This window comes from Puma concolor, chromosome A1 (assembly GCF_028749965.1).
Source record: "Puma concolor isolate L17-30 chromosome A1, mPumCon1.1.hap2, whole genome shotgun sequence".
Lineage (NCBI taxonomy): Eukaryota > Metazoa > Chordata > Mammalia > Carnivora > Felidae > Puma > Puma concolor.
Window position 1 is genome coordinate 42,747,177 of NC_141667.1, and position 14,949 is coordinate 42,762,125.

Sequence of the window (14,949 nt, forward strand, 5' to 3'; positions counted from 1 at the left end):
GAGCAGGAAGGAGGCCACACTCCTACTCAGTGGTCCTGGGGCAGTGTGGTGGACATTTAAAACTCTTTGCAGGGTCTCCATCCCTACAGCGGGTGACCTAAGCAAAACTTGAACACTTGGGGGTATGGGAGGTGGTGGAGGATAGAGCTGGGGGTGGCTAAAGAATGGGAGGGGCGAGAGGAATGCCTTGCTCCCGATGCACCATTTTTTTTTTAATTTTTTTTAACATTTATTTATTTTTGAGACAGAGACAGAGCATGAACGGGAGAGGGTCAGAGAGAGAGGGGGACACAGAATCCAAAACAGGCTCCAGGCTCTCTGAGTGGTGGGCACACAGCCCGATGCAGGGCTTGAACTCAGGGACCGCGAGATCATGACCCGAGCGAAGGTCGGAGGTTTAACCGACTGAGCCACCCAGGCACCCCCCTACTCCATTTGACACACCTTTGAAGGAGCAACAGGAGCTGGGGCAAACCTTGGGCTCCCCCTAGAGGCCTCTGTGCATGAGTGCATGCATGCATTCAGCACGCATTCATGCATCCAGCCCTGCACTCTTTTGCACTGGACCCCGTGCTGAGTGCTGGAGATGCAGATAAGGCCCCTATGCTCATGGAGTGGGGGGGGTTCTTACCAGACAGTGTAAAATATGAGTCACACACAGATTCAAACCAAAGGAGGTTCCTGGGCACAGTGTAGACCCAGCTCTCTCCTTGGACCTCCAAAGGTCCTGAGCTCCCTGCTGCTGCCTTTAAACCAGGGGACTAGAAAGGGCCAGCTGCCAGCCCAGGCTCCCAAGGCCAAGTTCCTAGGCTGCAGAATGGTAACACTGGGAAAGACCCTGAAGATCCGAAATCCCATCTGCTTGTTTCACAGACGAGAATACTGAAGCCCAGAAAGTTAGGAAAAAGCAACATCCATATAAAACTAACCGGCACTTACTGAGGATCTCTGTGTGTCTGATGCTCCAGTAGGAGAACAGCCTGTCCCACCCGGATGAGGAGTCTCCCCGCCCAATCCCTATGCCCCAGGGAACCCGAGTCTCCCACTAGAGCAACCATCCTGCAGCTCAGTTCTTCCCACGCCTGCACCCCACCACAAGGCCTTGACGCTGTGGGTCCCTCGTGTGCTGCTGAAGTCTTACTAAGGCCTGGAGAGCGGGCTGTGGGGCCTCACAGGCGAACAACCCCTGGGGAGGAGGGCCGGCTGCTGGAGGCATCAGCTTGGGCTGGCACATGAAGTCTATTTTCCATGTGTCTGGAACCAGGCCAAAGCTTCCTGGGGTAATTTTAACCAGTATCCGCTCTAGAACAATACCAAAAAAGGTAAGTTGCTTACCACCCCAGACAGGCTCATACCTAATCATTGCCCTTTCATGAATTGGACTCTTAAAACCTTCAGAGCTAAAACTGCTTTAGGCACTGAAGGAAGAGTCGCCAAGCAAAGTGGCCCTCTGTTGGCTGTTGGCCCTCCTGTTGAAATTAACCCTGAAGTGCCAGCTGTTCTTAACCTCACAAAATAGCCTGAGCCCCTCAGCTGTCTTGGGGGGAGGGAAGGTATTTTTAGACCCTGGAACAACTGGTTTAGGACTAGCTGCGGGGGGCTAGGAGGTCAGGGGGAGGATTGAATTGCAAGGAGGTAATGAGGGGAGCTGGGACTTATCCAAAGGGCAGGAACCAGCAGGGGTTTAACGACAAGGCAGTCCACACTGCCTTTCTGATCAGCAAAGTATCTTGATATAAGCCAGAGGTTCTCCAAGTTCTCCAAGTGTGGCCCCCGGACAAGCAGCTATCACCCGGGAACCACTGCATTGGAAATGCGAAGTCTCAGCTCCCACCTGGAACCCCTGCACGTGGGGCCCCCGCGATCTGTGTTTTAACGAGTACTCCAGGTGATTCTGGCGCTAGCTAAAGTTTGGGAACCGCCAATATCATGAAACCATCTATCCAGATCCCCTTACACATAAGGCTGGAGGAAAGAATGATCGACACGGGTGCTTCCCAACTCTTGAGTGTTTGTTCAAAGCAAGGGATCCCAGCCCGGAAAAATCCATACCCGCGTGAAAGTTTCAGGGGCCGGCTGGCCCAGATTAAACCCCCCCCCCCCCCCCACTCTCTGGCAACCTGAAGGCTCTTCTGTGGGTCTAGGGCTGACCTGCAGAGAATCTCAGAGCTGAAAGAGCCCTTCTAGGTCACTTACTCTAACCAAAGCAGGATCTGCTCCACAGTATCCATAGAGCTTCAGCATTAGCCGGGCTTTTCCAGAAACTGGAAGCTCCCCGCTTCCCTAAGAGCTTGCTCGCAACCGTCCTTGACTTATCTGGGGGAGAGATGGTGTTTGTTCACTCCTATATAGGTTTATATCAACGAAGCTCCAATAACATGGTTGAAGTAGGCTTACAAACCCAAATTAAAGGAAGTATGTGACTGCCCTAAATGGTAGAGTGAATGCAGTATTTTTTAAATAACCTATGTCAGTGTTGGAGACCGCTGAGCGATGGAATATCCCTTTTTATTGATCTGAAATCTACATCCCAACAGCCTCCCATCCCCCACCCTGGTTTCGGCTTCTGAGCCCCAAGGAGCAACCCAAAGTCTCGCTTTACAAAAGACAGCGTTTACTTTTCATTGGCCTGGCTTGGCGCGGGGGCGCAGGGAGGGTGGCCTCCGCCCCCCCCCCCCCACGCAGGCTCTGATTCAGAAGATGCAGGTGCAGCCCACCGCAATGGTCTCCATGACCGCACGCTGGCGGCAGGGCCCCGTGCGCGGTGGCAGCGGGCAGAGGCGGCGGCGCACGGGCACCTGGCTGAACACAGGCACGCTCACCATGCTGCGGTCCTCCTGCATGGTGAAGGGGTTCACGCAGCCCAGACACAGGCACCGCGCCTCTGGTAGGTCCGCGGGGATGCGGCTGGGGTCGTGGTTGATGCTGCAAGAAGGCAGGAGAAAGCACTGAGTGGAAGGCAGTGGCGGGAGGGTGGGGGAGGGGAGAGCAAATCAGTCCCCAGGTCCCACACCCCTACCTTTTCTCGCTGGGGTTTTCATTCCCACAGCAAGACTGCGCGGTGGTGGAGGATGGACAGTAATTAACTCCGTGTGCCAGGTGAGAAAACCAAAGATCTCGCAAGGCAAGCCAGCCCCCAGGTTATCCAGGCTCAAGGTCACCCAGCTCCCTTCTTTCATCCACCAGTTGCCCATCCCAGTACTAGATTCTGCTCTGGGATTGCAAAGAAGCTAAGGCCTTCTCCGTCTACCCGCCCCCCCTCCCCCCCACCATATTCATATCCCTGGGAAACTTCTTCCGTGGGAAATGATAGATGAGCACATTGATGCCTAATCCTCACGAGAAGAGGAGTCAGGAAGCCTGGCTTCTATTCTGACTTCGTTTCTATTTGTCCAGCACATATTTTTCAGACACCCACCATGTGAGTCTGTCCTGGACATTAGGTGTTCACTGATGGGCAACACAGACAAGTTCCCTCCCAGACCTGAGAGTACAGGGACTTGTTTTATGACCTTGCCTTCTCTGTGCCTCAGTTTCCTCATCTGCTAATTGGGAGGGAGGGAGTTTGACTGCGGACCTACAGCATCAGCATCACCAAGAGCTTGTTAGAAAAGCAGAATCTCATCCCTGCCCCAGACCTCCTGGATCCAAACCTGCATTTTTATAAGACCTCCCCTCCCCCCCCCCACCCCCCAGATTCAAGGACACAGTAAGTTTTGAAGTCCAGCTTTGAGCAGGATCTTTATGGAGCCCTCCAACTGCCACATTCCAGATACGGCAGCCACTAAGCCACATGTGGCTATTTATTTATTTATTTATTTATTTTTTAATTTTTTTTCAACGTTTATTTATTTTTGGGACAGAGAGAGACAGAGCATGAACGGGGGAGGGGCAGAGAGAGAGGGAGACACAGAATCGGAAACAGGCTCCAGGCTCTGAGCCATCAGCCCAGAGCCCGACGCGGGGCTCGAACTCACGGACCGTGAGATCGTGACCTGGTTGAAGTCGGACGCTTAACCGACTGCGCCACCCAGGCGCCCCTCACATGTGGCTATTTAAATTGAACTTAATCAGAATTAGTCAACTATCCCTCAGTTAAGATAAATAAATTTAAGACAAATAAAATAATCAAAATTAGCTCCTCAGCTACACTAGTTACTTTTCAAGCGCTCAACAGCTCAGTGCCTACCGTGTTAGACTTTCCATCATCCCAGAAAGCTACGCACTTCTAGGATCTCAGGACCTAAGTTGCGCCCCTAAAAAATCTTTGGCCTGACTTGTGAGTGACGACCCTTCAAGGTTACTCGGTTTCTTCCAGCACGCAGGCATTTGGCCCCTTGTGCATGCCAGGCTCTGTGCTTAGAAGTAGAGCTTTGACCGAGGTAAGGCACCGACCCTGTAGTCTGAGAACAGCGGGTTTTGGTTCCCGATCATGTGGAGGTGTGTGACGTATCACTCTCTGGGCCTCTTCCTGCAGATTTTGACGGAGTGGGGCACGAGAGTCCTTAGATGACTCTGATGCGGGCACTGGGGAGGTGCCAGTCGTGAGAGGCAGATGTAGACACAGAACTCAATACCGCCCTGCAGGCGCTGTGACTGGGAGGGTGTACAAGGCACGCCGAGGCAGAGGAAGTGAGAGCCTTGCAGGCACTCCAGCGGGGACGTGGGGAACACGAATGCCAGGGCTCTGCACAGACAGCTCATTTAATCACAAGCCTATAAAACCGACGAAGTTTGAACTACCGTCATCCCCACTGACACGCAAGAAACTGAGGCTCGGAGACGCTGAGGCTGCCCAAAGCCACGCAGCGAGTAGGGGACAGAGCCGAGATTCAAACCCAGGCACTCGGGCCTCCCGATCCAAGGTGTAACTATTACAATGGTGGGGACAGTGGGCACGGTGCCCCCCCCCCGCCCCCTACACGCAGCTTGCCCGTGGCTGCCCAGCACAGCCTACCTGTAGCCCCAGGGCGACAGACTCCTCTTGTTGGACAGCCACAGCTGCAGGTTGACTTCACACTTCCTCCTGGCCGGCTCAGAGCTGTTCCTCAGCTGGGCTACCATCTCCCCGACGTTCCTCTCGTATTCCTCCATGCGGGCGTACGGCTTCGCCTGTGACACCAGGTCCAGCGGCACCTGGTGAGGCCCAGAAGCCAGCGTTCCAGGCCGCCCTGGCCCCTTCCTCTTGCCTTTGGGGTTCCTGGGCTGGCCCAGCCCCAGGAAGATGGAGACGGTCAGAAGGAACAGCTGGGAAAGAAGGCCACACGTCAAAGATAGGAGAGACGGGTGTCCCTCTGGGCCAAGACTCCAGGCTCAGGGAAGAGAGAGGGAAGAGGGCCTTTACGGGGACCGCCCCACCTGCCAGGCCACCACAGGTATAGACATGTGGACAGGACTAAGTCCCGCCTGTATCACCTCTTCAAAATCTCCCCACCTTTCCATTTATCCATCTGCACCACCCTCCCTCAACAGCCTCCCACCTGGTCCCCTCACATCCCCCCGGTCTCCTTCAATCCGTTCTCCGTGCCATGGCCAAGGACAGCTGCTTGAAATGCCGATCTGATGTTAACCTCCAGCTTGACCGTTCACCCTTAGGGTAAAGACACCCCTACTCTGCCACATGGTCTGACCTCTGCTGAGCCCTGCCTCCTCCAATCTTACCCCTGACTTCCTCTCACACCTGCGCTCCAGCCTCTGACCTTCTCTCCAGCCCTTCCTCCCAAAATGCTCCTTCCTGCCACAGGGACTTTGCACAGGCTGCCACCCGCAGAGTCCTGCCTCCCTCATTCATCTAAATGCCTCTTACCCCTCAACCCCTCATGTCTCAGCCCAGTGTCACGTCCTTCGGGATGCCTCAGTGGACCTTTTGGGGCTCTCAACACCACACGCCCCTCACATGCCTGCAGACTTAGAGTTCACATGTGTGGTTTTGTTATGCATCCCTCCCCTACTAAGCACGGACTCCACGCAGGCAGGCATTGCAGCAGCTTCCATATACTGTCTCCTCCCCTGTGACCGAGTCAGTCAACGGCTGTCACCATCCCTGCCCCTTCTGTAGCTTACAGTCTGGGTGGGGGAACAGACAGTGAACAAGTAACAAGCACCTAAATCTCTAGCGACGAATGTGATGATGACGCGGGCTGCCTGTGGCTAGAGATCAGGGCCAACCGCTTAGCAGCAGCCGAGTGGTCCCGCAAGGCCTTTCTGGGGAGCCGGCATGTAGGTGAAATTTGAAGGATAAGAGGGAGACAGATGTGGGCAGAGGGAGTCTAAATATCTCACGGGGGTGGGGGTCAGGGAGGGGTGGCAGCGTGAGAAAAGGTTTGCGTCGGTGAAGAGCTTTGCCGGGGAAACCGCGAGGCTGAAATAGAGTGTGCAGAGGAGGGGGCGTGAGATGAAGTTGGGGAGATGGGCAGGTCGCGGCTAAGGATCCCTGTTGGACTCCATGACACCTGTGCCCCCCTCGTCTATGCCCGGCCCTCTCCCTGCCCCCCACCCCATCCACGCCTCACCCGTATCCAACCTCGCCAACCTCCGTCCACTTCTTCCCATAGAACCCAGAGCGTCAGGAAAGTCTCTGGCTCGCTCAGGAGAAGCCCCAGGAGTCTGGCAGGACCCGACTCTCCCGCAAGGCAGGGAGAGAAGGGCCAGGACTGGGGTGGGGCCCAGGGCTTGCCAGAAGGGAAGAATCTTGGTTGGGGCGGGGGGCAGGGAGGGGGGGGTTTATCTTGTCCCTGCATCTAACCAGGCTCCCACCTGCCCTGAACCACTCACCTCAGCACCTGCACAGCCCAGGCCTGACCGATCCAGGCTACCCAACAAACATTGACCCTTGAACACAAGTTCCAGCACAGCCCCTCCTGGCAACACCACTGCCTGGCACAAAATCCACCAAAGAGATTCAAGTCGCTAAATTCTTCCCTTTTGGTCCCGGATTCCGGTGCAGGAAAAAAGGCCTCCTTCACAATTGGCTTTCTCCTCTGGGCTGCTCACCCTGGCGCCCTTGAACTCGGGCCCTCCACTCAGAGAAACCCAGAACAGGATCCAAGTCCCCCCACCTCCCCTGGGAAACAGAAACACAAGGACTTGCCCAAGGTCACACGGCCTGGCTCTCAGGACCCAGGGACTTCTCTGGAAGAACCCCGATAACGGAGTTTGCCAGGCTCCCCCGCCCCAGACGGCTTGGGCCTGAAAGGGCTTCGCTGTGGACGGGCTGAGCCCAGTTCAGGAGCCCGAGCTGTCGGCCATGGCCGCAGGCTCTGAGACCGGTCTCTGTTTCTTCCTCGCCCTGGGGGAGAGACGGCAGAGGGAGAACTCACCTCTGCAGATTCCAAGCCAAACAGAGGCAGCCATGAATCAATAGGAGAGAAGTAACGAAACACTCAGGCCCTAAAATGGGGTGGGGGTGGGGAAGAGCCACGTACCAGGTTGTGCGGCCAGTCCATCCCGCGAGCCAGGCGGTTGGCCAGCAGCTGCCGCCCGCCTGGAACCCCAGATGCCTCCTCCAAGAGAATGGCAGCAACAGGAAGGAGCGAAGCAATTATAGCTCGTCAGGGGGCTGCTGGGGGGTGGCTGGGTGGGCTCGTCATCAGCTGGGAGCCTCGGGCCCCCAGCTGGCTGGGCCTGGCGGCGAGGGGCGTGGGGGCAGGCCAGGAGCCGGGCCGAGGTGCCCGGGGGCTGTTGACTGAGGGACAATGCCCTGTGTGTCCGGCGGGGCCCTGGCGGGTGGGACCTCCGCCTGTGGCCTGCGGCTAGCCACCCGGCCGGCACCCACAGGGCCGGCTAAGACAATCAGCTTCGTTTGCTTTGGGGATGGCAAGGGGGTGAGGGCGGAGGCGGGACGGGCTGTCCGTTGGTCAGGAGAGCAAATGTTCTCGAGTGTGCCAGCCAGGAGTGGGACGCGGGCCCCGTCTCCCGGGGAAACAGCCTCAGGCCCTCCGGCCTCAGCCAGCCTCAGGTGAGTTCAACGGCCCTGGGTGGGGGAGCCCCACCCACCTAGTCAGTTCACAGGAAGGGAAACTGAGGCCAGAGCAAGGAAGGGACTTGTCGAGGATTACACAGTGGGTAAGAGACGACAGAGCCGGGATTCATACCTGGTCCCTGTGCAGGCCTCTATCCCCCACCCCATGCTGTTTGTCTTGGGATATTTTCTGCACAATTCTGGCCTGCTGTGAGCATGTTTCTGAATCTGTGCTCCTGCGCCGGCCAAGTCGCAGTTCAGGAGGACTTCGTGGCTGGCTGTTCTGCCGTTCCCGATGCAGCACCCCCCCCCATTCCATGTAGAGGGTCTTCCGTCCAGGGGCCTGCCCCTGTGTAGCTGTCTGTGACTTTGACTCTCTCTCAGCCTCAGTCTCCTTCTCTGTAAAATGGGAGTCATGCCCAGGAATTGACAGTCGCCTGGCCCCTTTCTTCCTGAAATCGTTCTGAGCCTCACTTCCCACCTCTCTAGGATGGGGGGAATCACGGCGGCCACTACTTGGGGCTGTTAAAAGGAGTAAAGGAAATAAACCGTGTTTAACAGCTGGCACAGTACCTGACATGTAGTAAGTGCTCAATAAACACTTAGCTGTTTATGACGAAAATGATCATTATGAAATAATCATATAGTTGTTATTATAAACATTAGCCGTTCTCATTAGCATTAGAGCCCGCGTGGTTCTCATCGCTCAGCCAACTCTCCTTCCTACCCCCCAGGGCCCTGAGAGAGCTCTGGGCTTCACAGGCTCCGGCTGCAATGTGGTGAGCTCGGGTGACCCTAGGATCCCACACTGAACTGAGCAGCCCCGCGGGGGCCTAGGTCTCTCACCTCAGGTGAACAGCCCGGCCAGGCCCCGATGTGAGGGAGCCAGTCCCCCCAGGGAGGCGGAGGAGGGCTGGGAGGGAGCGTGCAGAGGATAGGGAGTGTCTGTGAGCAAACACTGGGGACTGCAGCGTCTTGCGGAGGGCCACTCCTGGCCATTTACAGGAATCGGCTGAGGGAGAGAACGCCGAGTGCGACGCGCTCCTGAATGTCACAAGATTAATCTGTCCGGGGCAGGTTTCCACAGCATAACTGAGAAACTGGCTGAGGCGGGAGCTCGTGGAGAGATACCACCATATTTGGTCAAATACTAGACAGGACTCTATTCTATCACTGGAAACTCCAGAGGGAGGGGGGACTCCGAAAATACCTCCTCAGGCAGCGAGGGCCCCCACTCCGGCTGCCTCAGCCCCACCGCCACTGTCCTCGGGGCAAGCGTGAGGGGGTGAGGGCTGGGGGGCAGTCTCCTCGCTACCCCTCTGCTGCAGCCGGCAGGGGGACCGACCAGCATGCAGCTGGGGTGGCCCCACCCGCAGCCCGGCATCCACAGAGAGGGAAGTCTCAAAGACACGACTTAGCTTCCTTCGCTTCCAGCTTCAGTGCGCGTCAATATGGATTCCAGGGTCCTGGCCTCAGAGCTCTGACAAAGCAGGCCCAGGAATCTGCACCTGACAAGGAGCCAGTCTGGGAGCTACAGGAATCCTTACCCGTCATCTTCTCCTTCCCCCACCCAACCTCCACTTGAGCACGGGAGACGGAGGCCAGGGAGGGGTGGGCCTCACCCTAGCTGACATGGTGTGTTCGTGTCAGAGCCCCATGAGGCTGGTTAGAGCATGCCTCAGTCTCCTAATTCTTACTGCTCTTCCCCCAAAGTTTACACCTACAGCCCTGGGCCCGGCTGGGGCTCCACACTCCTCCCAGTCGGGACGGGGAATCTGTGAGGTCCCCAGGGAAGGTGCTTCAGGGAGTCAAGGATGGGCCCAGTGACCATTACTGGGTTTCCCATGCCTGGGCCAGCTCGGGCCTGGAAGGAGGTCCCTTCCTCCAGCCGAGGTTTCTAGAAACCACTGAAGGGTCATCTGCCCTCAGAGATGTCCTAAGTGTGAACCCTCCTGGCAGACCACCATGGGACCCAACCCAGGCCTGAGAGGAAGGCCTAAGAACTTGGGGTTCTTGGGTTCACGGCAAAGTTGGAGTCGTTAGGATTTTTTCACGGAAGGTGGTTGGCACTCGTAAATGAGGGAAGGGGCGGATGTGCTGGAGAGGAAGGGGCAGGGGGTGGTCTTGCTCAGTCTCCAGACAGCCCTCTGGCTGCAGAGCCTGCCATGAACTGTGCTGTGCTCACCACCAGGTGGCGCCACCAGAAAGCCAGACGACCCTGAAGAGGGGCCGCAAGCCCTGAGGGAACCTCACACCAACCAAGTCTGAATGGGCCCTGGCGTTGCAAATGAGGGGACCAAGTGATGGGGTATGGGTCCCGGGCCTGCCCCTGGCAGCCCAAGTGACCCGCTGTTAGGGTCAAGCGCTGAGACACCTCCCAGTCACTGCAGGAAGGGCACAGCCACCGAGAGTGAAGGGGCAGGGATGGGGTAGAGGCCTCCGTCTGCCTTGTGAGTGATTCCCTTCACTTGGAGCATCTAGTATGTTCTAGGCCTTGGGCATTTGTCACCAGGACATCATAATTTTCAGAAAATAACAACTAGTAATAGTAATAGCTACTGTGTAATATCTACTGACTGACTGCCAGGCCCTGTGCTAAGTCCTTCGTGTGCAATTGTTTCATTACATCTTCCCAGCCACCCTGTGGCGAGGTCCTAATTTTATCCCTTATCTACAGAGGGGGAAACTGAGGCTCAGGGAGCCCAAAGTCACAGGGTTCAAAGCAAGATTGTCTGATTCCTGTACATGCTGTTCCCTGCAGTGGGGGAAAGAAAGGAGAGTTGCAGCCAGGAGAGGAGAGGGGATGGCCAGCTGGTCATTGAGGAGGGGCTATGCTTGCCTCAGCCTTACCTGGACATCCTCAACAAACAGGTCCGTGAATGCTGGGGAGGTCACTGAACCCAAGCCCAAACCAGAGTCCTCAAGGGGACCTGAGAGCTCCCAGGGGGTGAGCGAGACGCCCAGCAGTGTTCCCGGCACGTAGTAGGCATTCGCGAAATCTTTGATGCGTTGACTCAAAGCAGCTATATGCAATATGGAGTGTTAATGCTGGAATGGAGAACAGGAGGCCAGAGCATCAGGGACCTGTAGGAAGAGGTATAGCCCAGGGGTAAGGGTTCAGATTCTAGAGATGGACAGACCTGAGTTTTACTCCTGCCTCTATCAGTTCACAGCTATGTGTCCTCGGGACAGTCCCTTGACTTCTCTGAGCCTTGGTTTCTTCTGCACAGTGGAGATAATAATAACCTGGCTTGGATAGAATGTCGTGAGGATCAAATGAGATAATGCATGTTGAAAGACTTAGCCGAGCGCCTGACAAAAGTAAATGCTCAATTAAAGGTGGATGCAATTGTCACTGCTATTATTAAAACAAGTTCTGATTTGGGCCTTCAAGGATGCTTCTGGAGTGTGCTTGAGTGGGAAGGGCATTGTGAGGTGGGAACAAGGATAGAACGTGCAGAAGAATGCACAGGCCCCATTTCCAGGAGGCTCACCCTGGAGCAAGGAGGGCCTGTGGGATCCAGTCTAAAGACGTGCCCAAGTGAGCCCAGTACGGTCTGGGGGGGGGGGGGGCAGGAGACTAACAGGCGCCTCTCTTGCAAGATGGAGGGGGGCTGTGGCCAGGAGGGCGCATCCTCCACAGGAGGTCTTGGCTCTCCTGACATGCTGCCCACCCCGCCCGCCACCCTCCTGGGTAGGACTCTTTCTCCCAGGCCCATATTTGCACAAATGCCTGCCTCACTGCTCACTCGAGAGCCCCAGCCAAGAGGCACTATTTTAAGCTCCCTGGACGGGAACACTGTTGGTGGGAACAGACCCAGCCAGCAAACTCCCAGTTCTCAAAAAAGGGAAAGGCCTGGGTGAATGGGAGGCCCCTGGGGTGTCCACATGACCCTCTGCCCAGGCCAGGTGCCGAGGCCTTCTCCCCCATTGGGGGGGCAGTCAAGGAAATGGGAGTAGGGGTAGGACTCTAGGATGTGGACTTGTACTCGGGGCCTGGATGGCTAGGGCCTCCTTCTGCCCAGCAGCCAGCCTTGAAAACACCAAGCGTGTGTTTCTGAATTACCGATCGACTTCTCCCGGTACCTCGTCTCTTGTTAGCACTCACCACCCATACACCCTCAGACCCGGGGGATGTCCCGTGTGGCCCCTCCCAGCACAGGATCCCCTTTTTAAATTTTTTTTTTTTCAACGTTTATTTATTTTTGGGACAGAGAGAGACAGAGCATGAACGGGCGAGGGGCAGAGAGAGAGGGAGACACAGAATCGGAAACAGGCTCCAGGCTCTGAGCCATCAGCCCAGAGCCTGACGCGGGGCTCGAACTCACGGACCGCGAGATCGTGACCCGGCTGAAGTCGGACGCTCAACCGACTGCGCCACCCAGGCGCCCCTGGGATCCCCTTTTTAAGCATCTCGGTTGGACACCTTCATTATAAGGGAGAGCTCATTTCTCCCTGAGAATGCACATCCTACTTTTCCTAACCTCAGTGAGCCTCAGGTTCCTCTTGGGGTTGTTTAAATGGATTTATCATGAAAATGATGATGTGCCTGGCACACAACTAGTACTAAATATTTGGCACATTTTTAGCTGTTTTTATTGTGACTTGATTGGCTTTGTGTGTGCCTGTGTTAGTTGGATGGTGTTTTACTTTATTTATATTTTTTAATTTTTTTTTAAGCTGTATTTATTTTTGAGAGAGAGAGAGAGACAGAGTGTGAGTGGGGGAGGAGCAGAGAGAGGGAGACAGAATCTGACGCAGGCTCCAGGCTCCGAGCTGTCAGCACAGAGCCTGACGCGGGGTTCAAACTCACAAACTGCGAGATCGTGACCTGAGCTGAAGTCGGATGCCCAACAGACTGAACCACCCAGGCGTCCCAGTTGGATGGTGTTTTAGTGCGTGTATGCTATTTTTGCTTTTTGATTGTGGAAAAACAGTACAGGCTAATATTTAAAGCATGGACTCTGCACCAGAGTGACCTGAACCCCAGCCTCTGCACACGACAGCTGGGTTAGCTTGGGCAAGTGACCTAACCTCTCTGATCCTGTGTGTGTCCTCCTGGAAAGGAGGGCAGATTTAATGAGATGATGCATGCAAAGCATCTGGCTCAGCATGTCGCTCAATGAATGCCCTGCTATTATTTTGTTGTACCCATTGTTCTTTACTCTTGCTCAGTCAGGTCACCCAGAACAATTCTAGTCAGCCCTCTTCTAGAAAGTTTTAACTGCCAGAGGCCCAGTCATAGAATAGACTGCCCTGGGAAAGAGCGAGCTCCCCATCAGCCGGGTTGTTTTAGCAGCAGTTGGGAGTGGTATGAGGGAGGTTCAAGAAGAGGAAATGGGGGGGGGTGCCTGGCTATCCCAGTCAGCACGGCACACAACTCTTGATCTCACAGTCATGAATTCAAACCCTCCACTGAGCATGAAACCTACTTAAAAAATAAAACCAAATAAAAACGAAGGAAAGGGCCGGGCTTGTTGAGTTTTAACAGTTCCCTTCCAGCCCCGAGAGGTCTGAGTCCCAGGTCCGAGGCCTCAGGCCCGCTGATGGGCCTCCACTTGTCCAGACCGGGAACAGGAAGGAACCCAAAGAGGCCCATGAGGGATATGGACTAAACAGCCTGTCCCCAGAGCAGACAGAGGCGCCGGGCCCCCTGCCCACCGGCATATCTTCCCCTCAGTCCCGGGGGATGTTTATTCTTCGGTCAGAGTTTATAGGACGTCTGGACTTACAAGATCCAGAGTTCTGACTTTTCCCTGAAAGCTGTCAGCCCCTCCTCCTGCTGGGTGGGTCTGCATCTATTTTGGGTGGGAGGCCCCATCGTCCAGGAGGAGGGTACAACCGTGAGAAGGGTTCTCTTCAGCCCCCCAGAGCCCAGACCTGGTGGAGAATAAAGCTTGGGCTTGGGGAGGGGGGGGAGAGAGGATGGAAGGAGAAAGAGCTTGGTGTCACCTGGCTGTTTGTAGGAGAGGAGTCCTCCAGGGGAGGGGTGGGGAGAGGGGAATTCCTTGGCAGCTTGGGTTCAAAGGCCTGCTCCCCCAACATAGCTGAAAGGCATAGTATTTATCAGAGTCTGCCTTACATATTGGCTTCTGTTACTGGCTCACACAGCGATGTTTTGGTGTCTGTTTTGGTGTCTGTGGGAGCGTGTATTTGTGGATGGGGTCTTACGGGTGCGTGTTTTGGAGGCCTCGGGTGAGAGCCTCTTGCAGATTGGGAACGCGGCTTATTCACACACGTGCCTCTCGGCGTCTGACTCAGGAGCCAGCTGTGACCAGGGCAGGCCTTGCTGAGCCACCGGAGAAACCCTAAGAGCTACCCGATACCCACCACTTGGGGGACAGGCAGCGACCCCAGGACAGGTCCCACTGCCCTTCTTCAGCAAGGAGCCTTGACGGCCGTAGCCAAGGCATCTGTCCCCGGTCTGCCTGCCCACCTGGAAACCAGTCTCAAAACTGTACAGGCTCTTAGGGCTACAGGGAGTCCCAACCTGGGCCTCCCTGCAGAAGGAGGTCGAACCTCCTGAACTTTCCTATGAACCCGTTAGCTGATGATACTGAGAAGGCGCCCCAGGTGGTCGTTTAAATATCTTGCCTAGGGCCTTCTGTAAGTTTCTGTGAGCTGTGACTTTACTATATGGGCAATGAAAAGCCTCGAGAGTCCTTGAAGAGGGTTCACTCACCTCTTGACAAAGACATAATGTGTCAGGCCCTGTGCTTAGCCCCGGGTCATACAGCAGTGAACAGCTAACAGTTCCGAGCTCATCATCTCAAAGAGGGCGGCAGATACAACAATATTGATATTTTAGGACCAGGCTGAGGGCCCGTGACCTCCGCTCTCAGGGCCTGTGGAAGAAGATACAATGTCTCCAGTGCGTGACATCTTGCCAAATTTCTACTGAAAGGACGGTTCTCATAAATACTGTATTTGTGAGGGAAGAGGAAGAAATGGCTGGCCGGTGGGGAAGCTGACCATTTCCAAAGTCTGGT

The 14,949-nt window shown here is 55.6% G+C and overlaps 1 protein-coding gene across 3 annotated transcripts in view; it reads right to left on the bottom strand.

The window, feature by feature from the left end:
* Window positions 1-2,487: 2,487 nt before the first annotated feature.
* IL17B (interleukin 17B) overlaps window positions 2,488-14,949 on the bottom strand; it is a 47,498-nt gene continuing 35,036 nt past the window's right edge. For 2 of the 3 annotated variants that reach the window (XM_086679107.1, XM_086679096.1), the window contains exons 3-4: window positions 4,958-5,247; window positions 2,488-2,925 (exon numbers count right to left, since the gene is read on the bottom strand). In XM_086679107.1, the coding sequence (XP_086535233.1) occupies window positions 2,694-2,925; window positions 4,958-5,247 (522 nt within the window). In that variant the 3' untranslated portion in view covers window positions 2,488-2,693. Of the gene's footprint in view, window positions 2,926-4,957; window positions 5,248-7,424; window positions 7,778-14,949 lie in introns of those variants that run through there. The other variant, XM_086679113.1, reaches the window with a different exon arrangement.